At 45.9% G+C, this 22,531-nt stretch overlaps 1 protein-coding gene across 1 annotated transcript in view; it reads left to right on the forward strand.

Moving 5' to 3' along the window:
• LOC137310536 (piezo-type mechanosensitive ion channel component 2) overlaps positions 1-22,531 on the forward strand; it is a 624,232-nt gene that overhangs the window by 293,783 nt on the left and 307,918 nt on the right. The window contains exon 4 of the mRNA XM_067978307.1: positions 21,094-21,136. Coding sequence (XP_067834408.1) covers positions 21,094-21,136 — 43 coding nt within the window. The remainder of the gene's footprint in view (positions 1-21,093; positions 21,137-22,531) is intronic.

Consider the following 22,531-nt stretch of genomic DNA (forward strand, 5'->3'; position numbering starts at 1 on the left):
CAAAGAGGCTTCAAGGCATTTAGACAAGTTGAATGGGTGGGCAAATACATGGCAGATGCAGTATAATGTGGATAAATGTGAAGTTATCCACTTCGGAAGGAAAAACAGAAAGGCAGAGTATTACTTAAATGGTGATAGATTGGGAAATGTTGATGTACAAAGGGACCTGGGTATCCTTGTACACCAGTCACTGAAAGCAAACATGCTGGTGCAGCAAGCAGTCAGGAAGGCAAATGGTATGTTGGCCTTCATTGCAAGAGGATTTGAGTACAGTAGCAAGAATGTCTTACTGCAGTTATACAGGGCCTTGGTGAGACCACACCTGTAGTATTGTGTGCAGTTTTGGTCTCCTTACCTAAGAAAGGATATACTTGCCATAGAGGGAGTGCAGTGAAGGTTCACCAGACTGATTCCTTGGATGGCAGGACTGTCGTATGAGGAGAGATTGGGTCGACTCAGCCTGTATTCACTTGAGTTTCGAAGAATGAGAGGGGATCTCATTGAAACATATAAAATTCTGACAGGGCTAGACAGACTGGATGCAGGGAGGATATTTCCCCTGGCTGTGGGGTCCAGAATGAGGGGTCACAGTCTCAGGATACGGGGTAGGACACTTAGGACTGAGATGAGGAGAAATTTCTTCACTCAGAGGGTGGTGAACCTGTGGAATTCTCTACCACAGAAGGCTGTGGAGGCCAAGTCACTGAATGTATTTAAGAATGAGCTAGATAAATTTCTGGACACAAAAGACATGAAGAGGTATGGGGAGGCAGCGGGAATATGGTATTGAGATAGAGGATCAGCCATGATCATATTGAATGGCGGAGCAGGCTCGAAGGGCCGAATGGCCTACTCCTGCTCGTATTTTCTATGTTTCTGTGTTTCTATATCTGCCTGTGTCTGGCTGGTATTGCACTACAATCTTAACTTCTGTAACTTTAAATCTCTGTGTTGGAGATGCACTTTCTGATTTTACAGAGAAACCCTTCTATAAATACTGGACAAAGTCCTACTAAAAAAAAAAGTAGAACTAAATTCAGAACTAAGAATTACAGCCTGAAAACTGAAGACTGAGAACTGAGACTGAACTTAAATGTCTAAAACACTATCTTATATATTCTTAATTTCTAAAGAAACCTCCTCAATTCCATTGACCAGTCTGAGTGACGCATGTTAGAAGAGTTCAGCCCTTTTGGTGTTAATCGTCTCACACAGTCCTATTGGTATCCTTAATGATGTCCAAATCAATGGGGTTTGACACCTACACATGCCAGGCCACTCCTTTACTCCCTAGCTTCAGGTCCTTGCTAACAAAAGGCACAGGTTCAGACAAGGCAGAACATATTTATGTCCCCTTTAATGAGCCATTTCCCGGCTTGTGTTCTTGACAGCTTGTCCATTATCCCTGGTAAGGAATGTATTGTTTATATAAGCCTTCATGGTTAATTTAGCATTACCCTTTCCTATCATTCAGTCTGACTACTGACTACATTTGGAGGACAAATTAATGGCAATTCTTAGAGCATTTCTCCTACAATTGAAAAAGCACAAGTACAGCCATGCATGGATCATTTTTGGATTCATGAAGTTTTCTTTTATTTTCTACCAGTGTCGATCATCTATAGTGCTGTCCCTTTCAGGCTGATTGTTACAATGTAAAGACAATACTGAATTCCATCACTATACAACATCTAGCAAGAGAAGTGCTATTCTGACACATGTCCAAAGTATCCCCAGAAGTCCAGTTTTATTGTGGTCCAGAGCCAGGACCCTTTTGTAAGCAAAGGTACAAAACAGGAGTAATATTACCGTCAGTAGTCTCTGAAAGATGAATTGCTGCCTGGATCGTCTGACCTCACACTGAATGCTCACTAACACTGATACCTCTGCCTCCACTCACTCACTACAAATAGGCAAAAACACAACACCAGGGCTGAGTTGGCTGTGGAACTGTCAAGCTTGCAAATCATCATGACATAAGCTGCTAAAGAGGGTCACAATAACTAGCAATCCACTTCCTTCCCTCCTGCAACATGACTTCTCAGGACTGCCAATTTAGGGCCAATTTGCGGTAGATCATGAACAATATTGGGATGTGGAGTTGTACCCACTAGGAACTAGGTTAAGGTTGCCCAAAGTCTTTTCTTGTCGGACTTTTAAAACTGGCAAATAGAGCAAAACTTTCATCACATTATTCTGGCTTGATTTGGACCAAAGCTCGAGAATACTCTGTTGTTCAATCCTTATTGTGTATCATTGTTATAGTCATTTTCTGAACAGAGGTAGGCAATTAGGAACAAAGGGGGAACTCCCAGCAGGAAGCAGCGCTAGCAGGGAATGCATGCTGGGAAATTGTGGGCTGGACGGGCAGCTTTCCCAAGATGCGCTCCCTGTGAACATCCCTCCTTGCTGGGATTGCAGAATGTTCCCTAAAATGATATTGCCATGTGAGAGAGAGAGCAAGTGAACTTGCATTTACATAGCGCCTTTCACGACCTCGGGATGTGCCAAAGCGCTTAACAGCCAATGAGGTACTTTTGAAGTGTCGTCACCATTATAATGTAGGAAACGCGGCAGTCAATTTGCGCAAAGCAAGGTCCCACAAACATCAATGAGATAAATGCCCAGTTAATCTGCTTTTAGTGATGTTGGTTGAGGGATAAATATTGGCCAGGACATCGAAATAGCGCATCTTTTACATCCAATTGAGAGGGCAGATGGGGCCCCAGTTTAATGTATCATCTGAAAGATGGCACTTCCAACGGTGCAGCACTCCCTCAGTACTGCACTGGAGTTTCGGCTTGGAATTTGCGCTCAAGTCTCTGGAGTGGGACTTGAACCCACGACCATCTGACTCAGAGTAGCGAGAATGTTACCCGTTGAGCCACGGCTGGGGTTTTCCGCTTGTGCACTCGCTGGCACACGGTTTGCCCCTCGTTTATTTTGGTAGACGGGAAAATCGCAAGCTAGTGATCGCAGAAGAAGAAAACAGAAGCCGTGATGTTTGAAAGCTTGCAAAAAAAATGAAGACTGCGGGGGGACAACCGCATTTGAGCTGTGACAGATATCAGCTGCAATGTGAGTCTTCCAGGCAGTCAGTATGGTAACTGTAAAAGTGAACTTTTGGACCAGCCTGCTAAAGGCTGAAAATTCACTCAACATGCAGGGTGACCACATTAAAAATGTTCAGGCCAAATGCACATTCTTTCTAGCATAAATGATTAGAAAATTTTGGCTGCAGAACCAGCGCAAGAGCTATTATCTGTTACCTTGTTTTATTTCTCTTAATGAAGCAGCACTGTCACACAAGTCAGGGTTTTAGTTTTGTTTTCCTGTAAGTTGAGTACTTACTGGAAGTGCTCTTTCTGTAGGGAGTAACTCCAGCAGCTGCTGTGATAATGGTTTAAAACAGTTCCCATCACCTGGCTCAGATTGATTAAAATGTCAATCACATTGGACATGATTTTGACTCCGAGCCAGGGAGGGGGCAAGGGTTCAAATTGCCAACAGGTAACCCGGAAGTACGGGTTTCCCGGATGTCCTTACAATTTTGACGTAAGGACATGTTTTTTTTTGTCGGTTTGCCATCCGACTGACTGGCCTGATTGACAGGCTGGTCTCAGTCGGACGGGAGACCAGCCAGGGAGAGGACATGTTTAGGTAAGTCTTCAGTTAAGTCTTTGTTTGTATGGATGGGGAGGGGATATGGGGGGCACTGGGGCATATGGGGGCATGGGTTGGCACGGGAGTCACAGGGGGAGTCAGTGTTGGAGTCGGGGGTCAGTCACGGGGGTGGGTGTTGGGATCGGGGTCATCGCAGGAATCCGTGATCGTTGGAGGGGGGTCGGGGATTGGGGGCAGGGCTCCACGAGCGTTGCGGGGGAGCATTGGGGATGGGGGTATGCGATAGTTGCGGGGAGATCAGGGAACGGGGGCGGGGTTCTGCGATTGTTGCAGGGGGATCAGGGATCGGGGGCGGGGGTTCGCGATCGGCGGGGGGCGTTGGGGATTGGGGGTCCACGATCATTGCGGGGGGGGGATCGGGTATTCGTGATTGTTAGGGGGGAGTGGGGATCAGGGGTAGGGGTCCTCAATCGATGGGGGAGGGGTGGATTGGGGATCGGGGGCAGGGGTCCTCAATCGATGGGGGGGGTGGATTGGGGATCGGGGGCAGGGGTCTGCGATCGTCAGGGGGGATTGGGGCGGGGTTCCGCGATCGTGGGCGGGGATTGGGGATCAGGGGCGGGGGTCCGCAATCGTTGTGGGGGGGGATCGGGGGCGGGTGTCCGCAATTGATGGGGAGGGGATCAGAGATCGGGGACGAGGGTCCGCAATCGTTGAGGGGGATCGGGGTCGGGGGTCCATGATCGTTGGGGGGAGGATCGGGGTCGGGGATCCGCAAACGATGGGGCGGGGTCCAGGGGTGAGGGTCAGTGATCGTTGTGGGGGATCGGGGACATGGGTCTGCAATAGTTGGGGGGTGGGGGTTGGGTTGGAGATCGAGGTGGGGTCGCTGCAGGTAGGCTCGTTGGGCCTGTGGACATACTGATGTTCCTCTGGGCACACAAGCTGTGCCAGAAAGGCACCTACCTGTTAGTCTCGGGCCTTCTTGCCTCCTTTCATGTGACGTGAAAGAGAAGGCCCGGGAATCCCGGCCCCCCGGGGTTGGAATCGGAAACTGTAAAATAAAATGGAGGCCCGCAGCCTCCTTGACAGGTTTTAATGCCCGACTCGCCTCCTGGGAACAGGTTGGTCGCCCGTCCCTCGTCCTGCCCTGGTGAAAACCGGAAATGGTTGGGTTGGGGGCGGCTCTGAAATGGTTGTGATTTTGAATGCCCACCTGCCCCCAACCCACCCATTTTTCCCTTTTAAAATAATGCCCATTACCTCAGTAAGGGGAAGGGTCTGAGTTGTAGTTAAGGTGCATTTTAATCAAGTTGCTGGCGTAATAAAGAAAGAATGAAAGACTTGCATTTACATAGCGCCTTTCACGAACTCAGGACGTACCAAACGCTTTACTGCCAATGAAGTACTTTTTGAAGTGTAGTCACTATTGTAACATAGGACTTTGTGCGATAGTGTAAAACGGGTGATAGCGAGTCGGCGCCCTGTTTCAAATCTCTCCCCATTTTTATTTCCATTGACTTCAAAGGAGAGTTGTAACATGGGCTGCTGATGTGCTATCGCCCATTTTACACCATCGCACAAAGTCAGAATCTGCCCCAATCTTTTGGAAAAGATATAAAGAACGGCAAGTTAAAATTGCACAACTCAGTGGACATTTAAATAAGATGTGGCTGGAAATCACTATTGCTGATGAATGCTGAACACATTCACATGACACGCCTCTGTCTGCCAAGCAGGTTAATGTCTCCATTAAAATAGCAGGAATACCATGTTAAGCATTTTGTCCGGTAATATCACCCATGATTTCTAGATTATACTTAAATATAATGTAGTTATTTTTGTTGGAAGCTGTGGTATCATTTTAAAAATTGCAATTTCTGGAATATATATTTTTTCACAATGGGGTAGAAATTAGTATGCTAAGCGCCAATTTTGAGGTGTAAAACAGGCACAATGTTTACCAGTTTAGCAATGGATGGCCTGCACCGAATTTGTGCAGAATTGGTCCTACTATTAAATTCGTGGGACCCATTTTTAGGCATCCCGAGCGGGCACCTAAAACAGAGGTTTAGGTTCCTTAAATAAGTAAATTAGGGACCTAACCTCTGTTGAAGGACTTTGTCGAGAAATTAGTTGGCGATTAGCGGGGCAGGTGTTGGGTCTACCCCTCCCAGGATTCTTCAGCGACGTCCACCAACTCCAGGTAAGTTTAAAAACAAAGGGCTCGATTTTCCCGGGAAATTGCGGGTGTGTTGGGGGCATGGGGGGGGGGGGGGTGGGGGGGGGGGGGGCTCCGACAATCAGGGAAATCCCTTTTGGGTTTGGAGCCCGACTTCCGGGTTCCCCATTGACGTGTCCGGGTGCGCGGGTGTGGAAGTCCCACCGGTAATTAAAGCCCGGGGTGATCATTTACACTTGTTGCACTGGTTTAAGGACTTGATGTATTTAATTTTCTCCACATTTTAGCAGGGGTGCGATTTTAAAGCATCTTCAGCGTGTTTCCCGTGCTGTGGGAAACACTCCATGTTGCAACAGATGTGTTTCATGCAGCAGCCGGTGGGAGATTCAAATGCCTATTTGACAGATGGGGAAGAAAGGTCACTTATTGCAGCAGGGCACTCTGTTATTTCAGACAAAGTTTTGGCTGCAAGATCTTTGTATTTTAATTGATAATTCTTACTTTGCTCTCAAAATTCTGCTGTTCAAACATATTTAACTACTTTGCGGACCCCCTCAAACTCACACCGTCAGGATGGGGGGCGCCATGGCTGCATTCACCACTACATCCGAGGACGAGCAACATCACCAGCCTCGCCAGGCACAGCGTTCACCTCTGCCACATGGAGCTCCATAACACAGTGCTGCGCCACAGGCATCTGCACAAGAGCATGGAGGGCAACAACAGAGAGAGCAACGTCGCAGGAGGCACTACCCTCGCAACAGGGTCTATAGACCGAGGCTCAGCTTCCTGGACCTCTCTGAGGAGCAGCGCATATGGAAGCTCAGAGTCAGTCACCAGGTGGTCGCAGACATCTGCAGCCTCCTTCATGCCGAGCTACTCCTGGTTGGGTAGAGCAGCATCTCCTTACCTGTCACTATCAAAGTCACCACTGCCCTCAACTTCTTTGCCTCCGGATCATTCCAGGGTGCCACCGGGGACATCGCCGGGGTCTCTCAATGGTCTGCACACAAGTGCATAAGGCAGGTCACCAACGGCTTGTTTAGCAGGGCCTCGCAATACGTCAGCTTTCCCATGGATGACCTCAGCCAGACGGAGAGGGCAGTGGGATTCCACATTGTGGCTGGCTTCCCATGGGTGTAATCGATTGCACCCATATAGCAATATGAGCACCTCCACCATGAGCCAGGACTGTTCATCAAGAGGAAGGGCTATCACTCCATCAACACTCAGCTCGTTGGTGACCACTGCAAAAGATTCCTTCACGTGTGCACCAGATTCCATGGCAGCTGCCACAATTCCTTCGTCCTCCGGGAATCCAACATCCTGCCTCCCCTTTCGTGCACCGAACACCCGCAAGGGCTGACTCCTCGGGGACAAGGGATACCCCCTGCACATGTGACTCATGACACCTCTGAGGAACCCCATCACCAACCAAGAGTGTCGATATAACGACAGCCACATCCACACCAGGTCTCCAATTGAGCATGATATAGGGCTGCTCAAGATGCGATTTAGGTGCCTCGATTGATCTGGGGGAGCGCTTCAATACGCACCAGACAGAGGGGAACGCATTATAGTAGTGTGTTGTGCCCTGCCCAACAGGGCACAACAGAGAGGGGTGCTGCTTGAGGAGGCCCCATTCACATCTGCCACCCACATAGAAGTGGAGGAGGTGGCGGAGGAGGAGGAGGAGCAACCCATGGGCAGAACAGCGGCTCACCTGGCTGCTCGTGAGGCCAGGGAGTCACTGATATGTGAACGGTCCTCCTAACATCAGATGGTGTGAAAAGTCCAGTCCTCACCACCTGGACAGAGCAGCGCCCACATCAGCACCCACCCCCACCCCTCCCTGCACAAAAAAGTCCCACAACTACACATACACCCACTGTAGAGTGACCCAGTGGGTGGCATCGAGTGTCGCCGTTTATGGTGAACCTTATGAAGGGGCCCGATTACAGAAGCCCGTTAAGTATGGCCAAGACATGGCAGTAATGGTGACAATAATAATATTTAAAATGCATTTAACAACAAGCTAATATAAATAAAAAACATGAACAACCGTCAGCCACTCTTGTGCATCCCATTCGTGCTTACAAAACCTTTGCCTTTCTCTTCCGACTACTTCTACGTGGTGCATCCCCTGTGGCTGCAGCAGAGGTAGTGGCAGGTTGCTCTTGTTCATGCCCTGACCGATTAGATGCATTGGGCCTACGCCCTCTGGGTCTCAGTGGTTTGAGGGCCCCTCCAAAGACTGCTCCACCTGCAGCTGTGCAGGGGCAGACTCGGCCACCTGGAGAGGAGGCAGCTTTGCGGGTACTGGTTGATAGGGGAGCAACGGGTGAGACATGGGGGTGCTTTGAGTGGCGTCCCCACTTCCATGTCCCCTTTTGCCATCATCCCTCCCCTGGGCCAGGCCCATACCACTCCTACCACTCTGCTGGACGACAGTTTGGAGGACATGTGTGAATCCTTGTAAGGCCAGTGCTAGTGTATCTGCCTGCCTGTTTAAGGTGGCAGAATGCTGTTCACTGTGAATCCGAACAGCCATTGTCAGGGCCTGAATGGACTCAGTTGTGAAGCATGCTTGAAGCTCAATGGATGCTAGACTTCTCTCCATCGCAGACATTCCCGCACTTCACCGTGACAGTATCTCAGAGAGATGCCCTCACGTCCCTGTGACAGTATCTCAGAGACTCCCTCCCGTACCTGTGCCACCATTCCACTCATGCAGGAGTTGGACTCCTCCATCCTCTGCGCGATTGTGGAGAGTGTGCGTGGCACCTGTTCCAGCACCTCGCAAATGTGCCGCTGCCCCTCGATCATTCTCCTTTTAAAGGATGGCCCCCGGGGTTCAGCATCGGCGTCCAGCTGAGCAGAGCCTGGGGAGGAGTGCGCCCACCGACGCGGACTCTCCTCAGCTGCCCCTACCACCAGTGTCTGCTCATGCTCAGTGTGTGGTAACTCACCATGTGCCAACCCAACTAACTGAGGACTAGGACCCACCTAGGTGTGTGTATCTGCACTGGTGGATGGCTCGCTCAGATGTGACGGTGCACCCTCAGAGGTCGGCAGGTCCTCTGAGGAATCGCCCTCTGCCATCATAGCAGTTGTTGAAGGCCCTGTAAGAGAACAGAAGGCAATATTAAGCATGATCACAGATGTGTCATGTTGCGATAAGCATACTGAGGTGCTGAAGACGGCAAGGCATGTTAACATCAATTCATATTGTGTGTGATGAATGTTAAAGTTGCCAGTCTCTGCATCCCTGACGGACGGGCACTCGAGGGTTCGGCTGAGCTCCAGCGCCTTCTGCTTCGCGTCTGTGAGGACGACGATTTGTTGTGGCCTCCCACCGGTCCTCGCCCTCTCCCGTACATTCTGGGCTCTCTTCTATAAGGGGAGAAAGTACAGACTGAGTGATGGTGAAGTGGCCAACCGATGAATGCATTGGTTTGGGTACGGCTGACCGTGAAAGAGATGCTTCGGAGAGTGAATATGAGACAGAGCCATGACATTGTATGAGGATTGGTTGAGTGGTGGTGGTATCATGACTAATGGGGAGGTGAGGAAGGGGAGGTGAGGAAGTGCAGGTAAGTTGAGGATGAGCCTTAATTGGGTTTGGGGAGTGATGTGATAGAGTAGTGTTGGCAGTGCAGAATGAGTTGGGGGTTGGGGGCGGTGATGTGGAAGACACAATGTAGGGGAATGAGTAAGTGTACTCACTTTGATTGACTTAGTTAGGTCATTGAAGCGCTTCCTGCACTGGATCCAGTGGTCGGAGATGTTGCTGCTGCTGGTGACCTCCTCTGCCACCTCGAGCCAGGCCTTCTTGGTGGCAAAGGCAGGCCACTCCCTCCCGTCCACTGGGTAAAACAGATCCCACCTCCTCCTCACTCCATCCAGTCGCACCTGGAGTGAGGCATCATTGAATCTTGGAGCAGCCTTTCCCCTGTGCTGCTCCATTGTGGTGTGTGGGTGTTTTCTCCAGGAGCAGCCATTGGAGGACTGCCCCTTTAAATAGAGCTCCTTCAGCTGACAGCCTGTGATGCGGGTGCGCAGTCCGCCCGCTGCGCAGCTTTTGGACGGCAAACCCGGAAGCCACGTTAAGTGGCTCCAATTGACTCGCGATCGCTTGCGAAACGGACATTTTTTATTGGGCGTGTTGCCCACGCTAATATTGGGGCCAAAATGTTTGTATTTAAATGACATCCCATGGAGCTATAAGAAGTGGGAGTGCTCCCCCAAATCCACAAGAGTTACAATCGTCCTCCCCCTCCACCTGAAGCACGCTGCAATCCCCCCTCTCGGAGGGGTGTTGTGGGGGATTACCTGAGGGATGCTGCTGACAAGGCAGATGGCCTGACATTGATCTCTTCTCTCAGGCAAGCTGCCCGTGGAGTCACGACCAGAGCCAGCAGCTCGCACCGAGTAAGTCACTGAGGCCCAAGGACTGATTTCTATTGATCCTCGGGCCTCGTGGTTCGCGCTGCGTCGAGTTTGGGCCCAAAAACGGGCCCAGACTAATTTCTAGGCCAATAATATTAGTAGGCAAATGCCAATTGTATTTTAAGTTTGTCTTCCTGTCCTTAATTAATCATGAAAAAGCCACCAAGGTTAAAGCCTGAGTTTTCTGAGCTTGTGCCAGTGTTGAGACACTTAGATTATTGCCAAAAGTATCGAAAAATCGTGATATGCTCCCCTCAATTTTATATCCACCAAGGTTGGAAAGCCACAGGCTCCAATGTATGCTGGCACTGACAGTGGTACCCCACAGCCCACCTTCTGTGGACTTAGAAAATTTAGGGCTAAATGTACAATTTCTACCAGAAAAGTACTTTAAGAGAACACATTTTAAAAAGTATGCAACTCAATAATTGTGCAAAAAGACAGGAACAATGCTAACAGACCGCTGTTTCCTGTGCTGTAATCTGAACACTTTTGTTGGTTGCTTTGTCTGTTTGTTGATGCAAAGGAGAAATACAATCCCTTTGTCATTCTCAAGCCATTTAGGACATTTATTTCACGACTGGAATAGCCCATCCTGTTTCTACTAGTGATTGTATCTTGTTAAATCGCCAGCGTAATGACAATGTGGTGACAACAATCATGATGTTGGCATTCTCCTTCCCTGTTCAACAGAATTATTGTTTTTCTAGCAAGCAAGCCAGTCCATTATCTTTTGCAGTCTGCTCTGTCTACTGTTTATAGATATTTGTGCATGTAAAGTCGCACATCGCATTAGGAGGATTTGTGTGTTAAAAAGACAAGTATCATGTTGACAGCATAGTGTAGAGCTGGCTGACAGATAATAACCATTTCAATATTGGGGAATGATTGGTGCAGTGAGGTGGACACTGGCTTCCCATCTCTGGGGCTTGGGTTCAAACGCAGCCCAGACTGATGGGATGAAAGTCGCTTCTGTCTGCTAGCAGTTTGGGCAGTCTCAATCCAGTTCCTAGTGGGCATGGGCCTACACCACAGAACTGTGCCTATTTTAGCAATAATTGGCCATGTGATTCAGGCTAGTGTGGCAAATGGAAAAAATATTACAAAAATATCGCAAGTTGTTGGAGCATTGTAGAGGGAGTGTTACTCTGCATCTGGCTGTGCTCCACTTGACCTGGGAGCGCTTGATCCTAACACTGGGTGCCTGAAATGGGAAGAGCTCCATTCCCCATCGCCAACTTCTCTCATTTTCTTTTAATTTTTAGTAAAGGTGAATTATTAAATTGTAGTTAGGAGGATAACGTCGTTCTGTGGTCAGTCGCAACTTGTGTCAACGAAAAATTTCTCCACACAAAACATTCTGGTGCAGCAAATCTGAAATAAAAACAGAAAATAATGGAAGCACAGGAAGTACGTCAGCTCCTGAAAAGAGACGTTAATATTATGACAAAGAGATGCTATCTGAAACTTAACCTGTATTTTCTCTTTGAAATGCTGATGGATTTGCTGAATGGTTCCAGCATTTTACGGTCTTTATTTGTTCCACGTGATTAGTTTGGCTGCGGTTACGACTAAATGTGGAGAGCCTCACCACTTGGGGTTTGAATCAATTGTAATCAGATTAAAACCAAAGCTGAATTTGAACAATTGCTTAGAAAGTATATTTTTTAAAGTGAAAAATACAGAGATTCAATAGGAATTTATTTCTAATGTTAGGTGAAGTGATCCAGCATTGAGCACGATTCTGATACGGAATAGTTTCAGTTTTCAGTTGATTTTTAAAAAAAATAATTGTTCACTGGGTGTGAGCGACACTGGCAAGGTCACATTAATTGCCCATCCTGGATGTCCTGAGAGTATTCAGAGTCAACTGTGATAGTGTGGGATTGGAGTCACACGTAGGCCAGGTTGGGTAAGGATGTATTTTATTTGAAAAGTGAGTAATGATGATGTGGAATTGAAAAGAAAACACAAATGCTGGAAATTTGAAAAAACATCAGAAAACACTGATCGTATACAACAGGCTAGTGTTCATCTGAAGCACAAAGACCAAGTTAACAGTTTGGATGTAATCTTTCAACAGAACGACCTTTCTTTCACTTTACACAGGTACCAGCTTGAATGAGTTACTGAAACCAATAGTGTTACAGAGCTGAATTGGTAGGAATAATCATTAACGTAAATGTTAATGTAGTATTTTAGTTCCTTCACACTGCCACGCTGAATGACTTTTTCAAATTAATACCTAGTGATATAATCTGCATTTAATTAAAGTACTCAACACATTGATGGACAGAAAAGGATGTCAGAGTTAGTCTTGATTCATTGCATTGGTTCAATTTTTTAAAAAGTGTCTAGTCACTAAGACTGTTTTCAAAACATTTACTTTTCTTTATCCACTTTTAGATTCGTCCTATGCCATGAACAAGCCAATCCTTGACCGAGAGCAGACAAATGTTCTGCTCTCCAGACATCTACCAGTGTCACTTCATAACTAATTACTAAGAGGTGCACAAGAATAAGGATGATTAATCCATGGGATTTTCGTTCCATCGTAGTAGGGAGTCGCCTATCTTCTACTTAGTGTGTGGGATACCTTGGGACCAAGAGAATCCTGCTCAGCATGTTGGTACAACAAATCCTGTGCAGCCACTTTGTTCCTGAATGTCCAATTTTAACAAAATTTTTGCTTGTCAACCAGTTTGAAGAAGCTATAAAGCATCTTAATTTTTTCTATGATCTTTAAAAATAACTTGCAAAACAAAACTTTTTCTTGCACAACTAGTGTCTCTTGAATCTTTCAGGATCTTGAGTGGAACCTATTAGAACTCTTGTCTAATTCTGTATCTTTTTTTTAATTCGTTCATCGGATGTGGGCGTCGCTGGCGACGCCAGCATTTATTCCCCATCCCTAATTGCCCTTGAGAAGGTGGTGGTGAGCTGCCTTCTTGAACCGCTGCAGTCCGTGTGGTGAAGGTTCTCCCACAGTGCTGTTAGGAAGGGAGTTCCAGGATTTTGACCCAGCAATGATGAAGGAACGGCGATATATTTCCAAGTCAGGATGGTGTGTGACTTGGAGGGGAACGTGCAGGTGGTGTTGTTCCCATGTGCCTGCTGCCCATGTCCTTCTAGGTGGTAGAGGTCGCGGGTTTGGGAGGTGCTGTCGAAGAAGCCTTGGCGAGTTGCTGCTGTGCATCCTGTGGATGGTACACACTGCAGCCACGGTGCGCCGGTGGTGAAGGGAGTGAATGTTTAGGGTGGTGGATGGGATGCCAATCAAGCGGGCTGCTTTGTCCTGAATGGTGTCGAGCTTCTTGAGTGTTGTTGGAGCTGCACTCATCCAGGCAAGTGGAGAGTATTCCATCACACTCCTGACTTGTGCCTTGTAGATGATGGAAAGGCTTTGGGGAGTCAGGAGGTGAGTCACTCGCCGCAGAATACCCAGCCTCTGACCTGCTATTGTAGCCACGGTATTTATATGGCTGGTCCAGTTAAGTTTCTGGTCAGTGGTGACCCCCAGGATGTTGGTGGTGGGGGATTCGGCGATGTTAATACCGTTGAATGTTAAGGGGAGGTGGTTAGACACTCTCTTGTTGGAGATAGTCATTGCCTGGCACTTGTCTGGCACGAATGTTACTTGCCACTTATCAGCCCAAGCCTGGATGTTGTCTAGGTCTTGCTGCATGCGAGCATGGACTGCTTCATTATCTGAGGGGTTGCGAAAACTGTGCAATCATCAGCAAACATGCCCATTTCTGACCTTATGATGGAGGGAAGGTCATTGATGAAGCAGCTGAAGATGGTTGGGCCTAGGACACTGCCTGAGGAACTCCTGCAGCAATGTCCAGGGGCCTCCAACAACCACTATCATCTTCCTTTGTGCTAGGTATGACTCCAACCACTGGAGAGTTTTCCCCCTGATGCCCATTGACTTCAATTTTACTATGGCTCCTTGGTGCCACACTCGGTCAAATGTTGCCTTGATGTCAAGGGCAGTCACTCTCAGCTCACCTCTGGAATTCAGCTCTTTTGTCCATGTTTGGACCAAGGCTGTAATGAGGTCTGAAGCCGAGTGGTCCTGGCGGAACCCAAACTGAGCATCGGTGAGCAGGTTATTTGTGAGTAAGTGCCGCTTGATAGCACTGTCGATGACACCTTCCATCACTTCGCTGATGATCGAGAGTAGACCGATGGGGCGGTAATTGGCCGGATTGGATTTGTCCTGTGTTTTGTGGACAGGACATACTTGGGCAATTTTCCACATTGTCAGGTAGATGCCAGTGTTGTAGCTGTACTGGAACAGCTTGGCTAGAGGCGCAGCTAGTTCTGGAGCACAAGCCTTCAGCACTACAGCTGGGATGTTGTCGGGTCCCATAGCCTTTGTTGTACCCAGTGCACTCAGCCGTTTCTTGATATCACGTGGAGTGAATCGAATTGGCTGAAGACTGGCTTCCGTGATGGTGGGGATATCGGGAGGAGAACGAGATGGATCATCCACTCGGCACTTCTGGCTGAAGATGGTTGCAAATGCTTCAGCCTTGTCTTTTGCACTCATGTGCTGGACTCTGCCATCATTGAGGATGGGGATGTTTACAGAGCCTCCTCCTCCCGTTAGTTGTTTAATTGTCCACCACCATTCACGACTGGATGTGGCAGGACTGCAGAGCTTTGATCTGATCCGTTGGTTGTGGAATCGCTTAGCTCTGTCTATAGCATGTTGCTTCCGCTGTTTAGCATGCATGTAGTCCTGAATTGTAGCTTCACCAGGTTGGCACCTCATTTTTAGGTACGCCTGTTGCTGCTCCTGGCATGCTCTTCTACACTCCTCATTGAACCAGGGTTGATCCCCTGGCTTGTTGGTAATGGTAGAGTGAGGAATATGCCGGGCCATGAGGTTACAGATTGTGCTGGAATACAATTCTGTTGCTGCTGATGGCCCACAGCGCCTCATAGATGCCCAGTTTTGAGCTGCTAGATCTGTTCTGAATCTATCCCATTTAGCATGGTGATAGTGCCACACAACACGTTGGATGGTGTCCTCAGTGCAAGGACAGGACTTCGTCTCCACGAGGACTGTGCGGTGGTCACTCCCACCAATACTGTCACGGACAGATGCATTTGCGACAGGTAGATTGGTGAGGACGAGGTCAAGTAAGTTTTTCCCTCGTGTTGGTTCGCTCACCACCTGCCGCAGGCCCAATCTGGCAGCTGTGTCCTTCAGGACTCGGCCAGCAGTGGTGCTACTGAGCCACTCTTGGTGATGGGCATTGAAGTCCCCCACCCAGAGTACATTCTGTGCCCTTGTTACCCTCAGTGCTTCCTCCAAGTGATGTTCAACATGGAGGAGGACTGATTCATCAGCCGAGGGAGGGCGGTAGGTGGTAATCAGCAGGAGGTTTCCTTGCCCATGTTTGACTTGATGCCATGAGATTTCATAGGGTCCAGAGTCAATAGTTGAGGACTCCCAGGGCCACTCCCTCCTGTCTGTATATCACTGTACTGCCACCTCTGGTGGGTCTGTCCTGCTGGTGGGACAGGACATACCCAGGGATTGGTGATGGAAGAGTCTGGGATGTTGGCTCAGAGGTGAGTATGGCTGTGTCTGTGAGTATGGCTGTGTCAGGCTGTTGCTTGACTAGTCTGTGGGACAGCTCTCCCAATTTTGGCACAGGTCCCCAGATGTTAGTGAGGAGGACTTTGCAGGGTCGACTGGGCTTGGTTTGCCTTTGTTGTTTCTGGTGCCTAGTGGTCTGACGCCGGGTGGTCCTTCTGGTTTTATTCTTATTATGACTTTTTTTAGCGAGATTTCGCAACTGAGTGGCTTGCTAGGCCATTTCAGAGGGCAATTAAGAATCAACCACATTGCTGTGGATTTGGAGTCACATATAGGTCAGACCGGGTAAGGATGGCAGGTTTCTTTCCCTAAAGGACATTAGTGAACCAGATGGGTTTTTACGACAATCCAGTAGTTTCATGGCCACCATTACTGATACTAGTATTTTAATTCCAGATTTTATTTCATTAATTGAATTTAAATTCGCCATCTGCCGTGGCGGGATTTGAACTCATGACTCCAGATTACTAGTCCAATAACATAACCACTATGCTACCGTACCCAATATTTATGTATATGTACATTTGTTTGGTTAAGCTGCGAAGAATGAAGAGCCAGAAGGACGTGTTATTTTTGTCACACTGTTATGTGCAAGTGAAACAGTAAGAGGGCTAATTCTACAACATGCGCTCCCAGTGAGGAGCTGCACTCATGGAGAATATGGATCAGAGAAATGGGTTTCAGGTTGTAGCTGTACCTCTGACCTGTCTTCAGATGTAGCTTCCTCACTGGGAGCGTAATATTGCAGAATTGACATGAATGTGTTTTGAAGTGATTTAGGTCATTGTGGTATATTTGTGAACAATAAAAAAAAATGTTCCTAAACAGTTTTCATGAAGATATAGTAACTCAACATAAATCTGAACATTTTATAACAGGATGTAGTCATTGCGACATTCAATATTCTCGTCAGCAATGTGAGCACAAGCAATCGGGAAATAATTTATGTTTGGATCAGGATTATAGATTTAAATATTTTGCCTGGATCATGAATTTTGTTTGATACGGATAAATAGAAAGAGATTTCCTACCTTGGAGTTCTGCACTTAGAGCAGAGTTATATGCTTGGATTGGGCAAACATTGACCATAGCTCGAGAGGGTTGAAAATATCAGAAGGGCAGAGTTTACAATTATAATTAAACAAGAATTCTGCTCAAAATCCTAAACAGCAGCAATCTTCCATCAAAAGTGAAATTTAAAAATGTTGAATTTATTTTGGAGATCGCTTATAAAAATATGCTACTTGGAAAAGCTGAGAACAGCTGTTGCTGACATGCAAGTACCATACATGAGCACATTTAAGCCAGAGGGTGCAATTAAGCCAGAGAATGTCAGTATAAGTACACAACATTTTAACAAGCTAAAGTGCTCAGAATGATTGAAGGCCAATGAAACAAATTCAAGAAGTGACTAAGAGTGAAGGTAAAATTGGCCAAATAAAGCATCTCGCAGGTGGAAAGCTGCTCACCAGGAGGTATTCATCTGGTGCGGATGGTCCAAGGCCAGTTGGAAAGTATAATTGGCTAGACAGGAATTTTATCTGCCAAACATTATGGTTTACTGTTAAACTTAACAGTGGATATGCAGCAAATACAACAGGAAATAAGCACCGTTACTGTAATATCATAAGAACAAACTGTCCGTAATATATACTGAACCAAGTCAAGTGTAACCAACAACTCTTTTGGTAGTATATTAGCGTGCATTTACACTTCAAGTTTAGTGTTCGTGTGAAGCAGTTTCAGCTTCTCATCTACGCTACATTGTGTAACCTAAGTCTGGTGGAAATGCTCAACATGACTCCTGTGAGACTCCTTCCTCATTCTGTTTCACTCCGGTGTGAAGTTGAGCCCTGACTCTGGATTTCGGCTACATTAACATTAAAGGGCCAATTTTCTGAATGCACGCTCCCTGCATGGAGCCTCGCTCACTGGCAGCAGAAATTATGAGATACTCTCCATGACTTTCCATCTATTCAAGTCAATGAGTGGAAAATCATGAAGAGTGAGCATACAATTTCCCTTATATACTTATTTCCATTTGGCCCATATTAGTTCATCCTTTCAGAGGGACCCTACGGTCCCTCCATTCCAAAGTTTTCGCTTCCACCACTCAATCTGAAAGTCCATTCCATGTTTGATCACTCTTTGTGTGAAGAAGAACTTCCTGATATCATTCTTCAATTTATCTTCATCTGGTTTCAATCGGTGTCCCCTTTTTCTACTCTTGCAACTTAATTAAGGTAATATTCCTGATTTACCTTTTCCATAACCTTAACGATCTTATATATCTCTGTAAGATCACCTCTCAGACACCTCCTTTCCAGCTAAATTCCAATGGTTTGGTAGGACATAAACCTAGTGGATCTAATTGGTGGGGATTAGAGAAGATCCGCCAGTTTTACACCACCTTTAAATACCACCTACATTCCGCTGAAAATGAGGACTGCTATAAGATAAGTCCACCCCAGATAAGGTGCAGCTATGCAAATGGTGGCAACATAAGTCCTAAATTCTGACATTTAGGCCCCATGATGTCAATTTTTGTCTGATTATGCTTCTGTGAAGCACCTTTTGAATGTTTTCCTGCAATAAAGGTGCAATATAAGTGCAAGTTGTTGTAAGATCTGCGAATCTATCTTATACCACTATCAGCCATGGGTAACTTAGACCAGCGGGTGAGGAAGGCTGATGCTGGGAACTGTTGTGTTTCGTTGTGCTGTTAGATAGAGGCTCATAACTTGACTTCAGATTGCCCTTTTATTAAATGTTCTTTGCTCTTTATTTATGAGGCTCCTAGCTTCAAGTGGAGACTGTTTCTTGTTGGGGGAAATTCCCTAAAATAAAATGTTCCTGCAAAATGTTTCTCTCCGTGGGTTTCCCATCTCTATCATTTATTTGTTGGAGGAGGAGGAGGGGGAAGGAGAGGAAAAAGCAACAGGCAAACTGGGATGCTATAAGGCATCACTGCAGAAGATCCAGACCTTCCTGCAGATACCCAGCTAGCCCTAGATTATCATTCCTCAAAAACAGAAAATGCTGGAAAGCACTCAGCAGGTGAAGTAGTATCTGTGGAGCAAGAGAGAGAGTTAACGTATCAGGTCGATGACCTTTCGTCAGAACTGGAAGATGTTAGTAATTAACAGCTTTTAAGCAAGTACAGAGCCAGGAAAAAGGGGAGTGGAAGAAAGAACCAAGGGGAAGGTGTATGATAAGGTGGAGGGCAGGAGTGATTACATGACAAAAGGGATGATGGTGCAAGGTAAAAGGGGGTGGTAATGAGACGAGTAAAGAAATAAAAGATTGGTCCAGAGGAGATGTAAATTGTTACAGCAGAATAGCAGAGGGGGAGGGAAGGATGGAAAATCTGGCAATTTGTTTTTGTTATCATTCCTCAATATGTCCATGGAGTTGTGCGTCAGAAGGCTTCTGTTCTGTGGGATGTGAACTGTAGTTCCTGGAACTGCCACTCACTCTAGGATGCTCTGCGTTTTAGAGAAACCTTCTTTGATAGTGCCCCAAATGATGGCATTGGACTGCCACTGTTCATACCATTTGCTGTAGATCTTCAGAGAATCTTTACCTTCATTTGGTTCTAATGCTCTACAAGCATTCATCTTTCCATAGTAGGACCCCTGGCAATATTGTCCGAATGCTGAAAGTCCAGGGTCCGACATCTCCTTACCCTCCACTCAGGTACACCATGATCTGCTCATTTTCTGGTTCCCTTATGAGACATAGTCCCCTATGTCAATTCCTCATTTACAGTATTTGCATCACCCCGAATTAACCTGTATGAGCTGGAGAGTACAAGTGATAGGGTTCATGATGCAGTGAGCCAATTTCTGCTGGCTAGTACCAAAATTTGAAGGTTCTCTCCCTTTGCAACATATTTTTTGCTTCTGGCTTCTGTGGAGATAGGAAGAACGAGAAATGTAGTGAATTGCTGGCTGTTAGGCTCATGTAAGGGTCTCCTCAAAGCTTAAGCCTCGAAGAAGAGAAACCATTTCTGATCTTTCAACAATAGCACTTAATCAGCACAAATCATCCGTAGGTGCAGGTCCCTTCAATGTCTCCATCTCCTACAGCATTAGCTGAGCTCATTTTCAAGATTTGCTTTGCTCCTCCTCATGTGGCGTGTCCTCCTTGGAAATTGTGTGCAATCCTTTCCAGCATAACAAAATAATGCGTCTTGCTTTCAGTCACAGACTGTTTAATTTGTTAATTCTATTCCCTTCTCTTATGAAATTCCCACCAAAGCAGTAAGGCTTCAATCGACATGCATGCATTGCAGGATCCATTTAACTGAAGCCTTCCGTTTGCAGGTGTCACTACAGATCATTTAGCACACTTGGGTGATACCCTTGGATTTGTGAATGCACTTTTAAGGTATATGAATATGGGCACCACATTAGCCTGTTTCCAATCTATTGGTATCTTCCCAGTGTCTAGTAACTCCCTCATAATTATTGACAATGCCTCACAAAACTTCTTGCTAGTTTCTCTCAGCTCTGGGATAAATGCCAGCTATCCCTGGAAATGTATTTGTTTTGAGCCATTTTATTCTGCCTAGGACTTCCATCTCATTCATAACAAGGTCATTAATTTTGCTTTGGCTGCCTCTGATTGTGGAGGACATGTTGTGCATGTGAATATTTGGAGGAAGTAATCATTCAGAATATTTACAATTTTGTGCTCACCCCCAGTTTCAAGTCCCTTTTCATCTTTCATGGTTCTCACCGTTTCTCTGACAGTCTGTTTATTATTGTAGCATTCAAGAAGTTTTTACTGTAATATTTTAACCCTGCCACTATGCTTTCTTCTTTGCTCCTCTGATCACCCTTATTACTTATTTCTTCATGTCCGTATATTCATCTTAGTGAACCCTCTCCCCTTTCTTCCTGTACAATCAGCACCTTCTTTTGACAACATGACTGAGATTGGAAACTCATTAAAAATGAAGCTATACCCTACGTGTTACACCACCAGAGAATCTCATTGCTCTGTTTATCAAGAAAGTGTTAAGAAACTTGACAAAGATTTATGCTAACAAAAAGGTTACGGTGGAGAATTTCATTATGAAAAAATAACAGGCTAATTGGATGCATAATCACAGGACCATTTGTGAATTGCTATTTGTATTTTTTAGGATTCTACTGAAGTCTTTGAAATCTTCTAAGCAATGACTATCATAATTAATTGCTTCATGCTTTATTTTTACCAGGCACAGATTGGGAAAAGACCTTACGACAGATAGGATTTGAAAGGTGAGTGTTCGTTATTGCTTTTATCATATACGTAATATTCTTATATCAAAATATAATTGTTGTACAGATGATTTTACAGGGTTTTGTTTGAAATAATGGAACAACCTATTTTGACATAGGATAATATGTACTGGACAATGAATTTCCTGGTGCATGACTCACCCCATGACCAAAATAGTCATGAGTTTTCCTGTGAAGTTTTAAACAGCTTTTGTTTTTACTGTCAAAACAAAACATAACCTAAAAAATATACATTTGAGGTGCTATTTAAGTGAGCAATAAATAAATGCAGTCTATTTCATAGTTAGTTGCAATTCATAGTTAATCTATAATGAAAACCAGCAGCCTAGTGGACTGACTCCTGAGTTGGAGGCTCAGATCTGCTGACAGATCACAGACTGGATTTGTGGAGGCAAGGGGTGTTATCCTTGTACATAGCAGATTTTAAGCATTATTCACCTTAGCCCTTGCTCCCTCTTCCTGTCTCCTCGCTCAAGCTCAGTCCAATGGTGTCGTACCTGAACTGAGCTGAACTGGGTTTCAAATACCATATCCAGTCCACCACCAAGACTGCCTACTTCCATCTTTATAAAATATCCCCCATCTCCATCCCTAGTTCACCTTACTGCTGCTGAAGCCCTCCTTCATGCCTATGTCACCTCCAAACTGGACTTTTCCAACACCTTTCTTGCAGGCCCTCCAAACTCCAATTCTACTCTCCGTACTCTGCCTTCAGCCAGCTCTCCTAATTTCCCTCGTATTCCTCTTCAGGTCTGACACCCATCAGTGAAACTCCTTGGTTCATTTTATTATTTTAAGGGCATTACACAAATGTATGTGTGAACTTTATTACAGAAAATGTGGGATAAATGTTAGCTTTGATATCTGTACAGGTGGCTGATGCCGGAATGAAAAATTGATTTAAAACAGAATAAAAAATTCCATGTAAATCAAATGCTATATAATATGAATAATAATAGATACTTAAGAAATGATTTCACAGGTGAAATATTGTGATATGTTTTCCATTTGTGCAGGGAAAGATTAATAACATTGGAGTAAATTGTCTAGTTTAGCACTTCCAGCACAGAGCTTTGCACAGTGGGACCACATGTCGGGGATTCCGTCGTGAAGCTCAGCATTCTCAATTAATGGCTCATACCATTTTCCATCCATTAATTTGGTCAGATAGTTGTGTGGGCCTTGAATTAGGTGCAATGACCTCTGTGCCCAGATTCCTATATGCAGCCCTTTCATGCACAATTTTGCGCCAGGAGTTCTAGATTGTAAAATTTAACCCCTACTTTTTGTAGATTCAGTAATTGCCAAATGAGATGATAACACATAGATGTATTAATTCTGCTTTCACACTTCTCAAGCAACTGAATTGCCACC

This window comes from Heptranchias perlo, chromosome 3 (assembly GCF_035084215.1).
Source record: "Heptranchias perlo isolate sHepPer1 chromosome 3, sHepPer1.hap1, whole genome shotgun sequence".
Lineage (NCBI taxonomy): Eukaryota > Metazoa > Chordata > Chondrichthyes > Hexanchiformes > Hexanchidae > Heptranchias > Heptranchias perlo.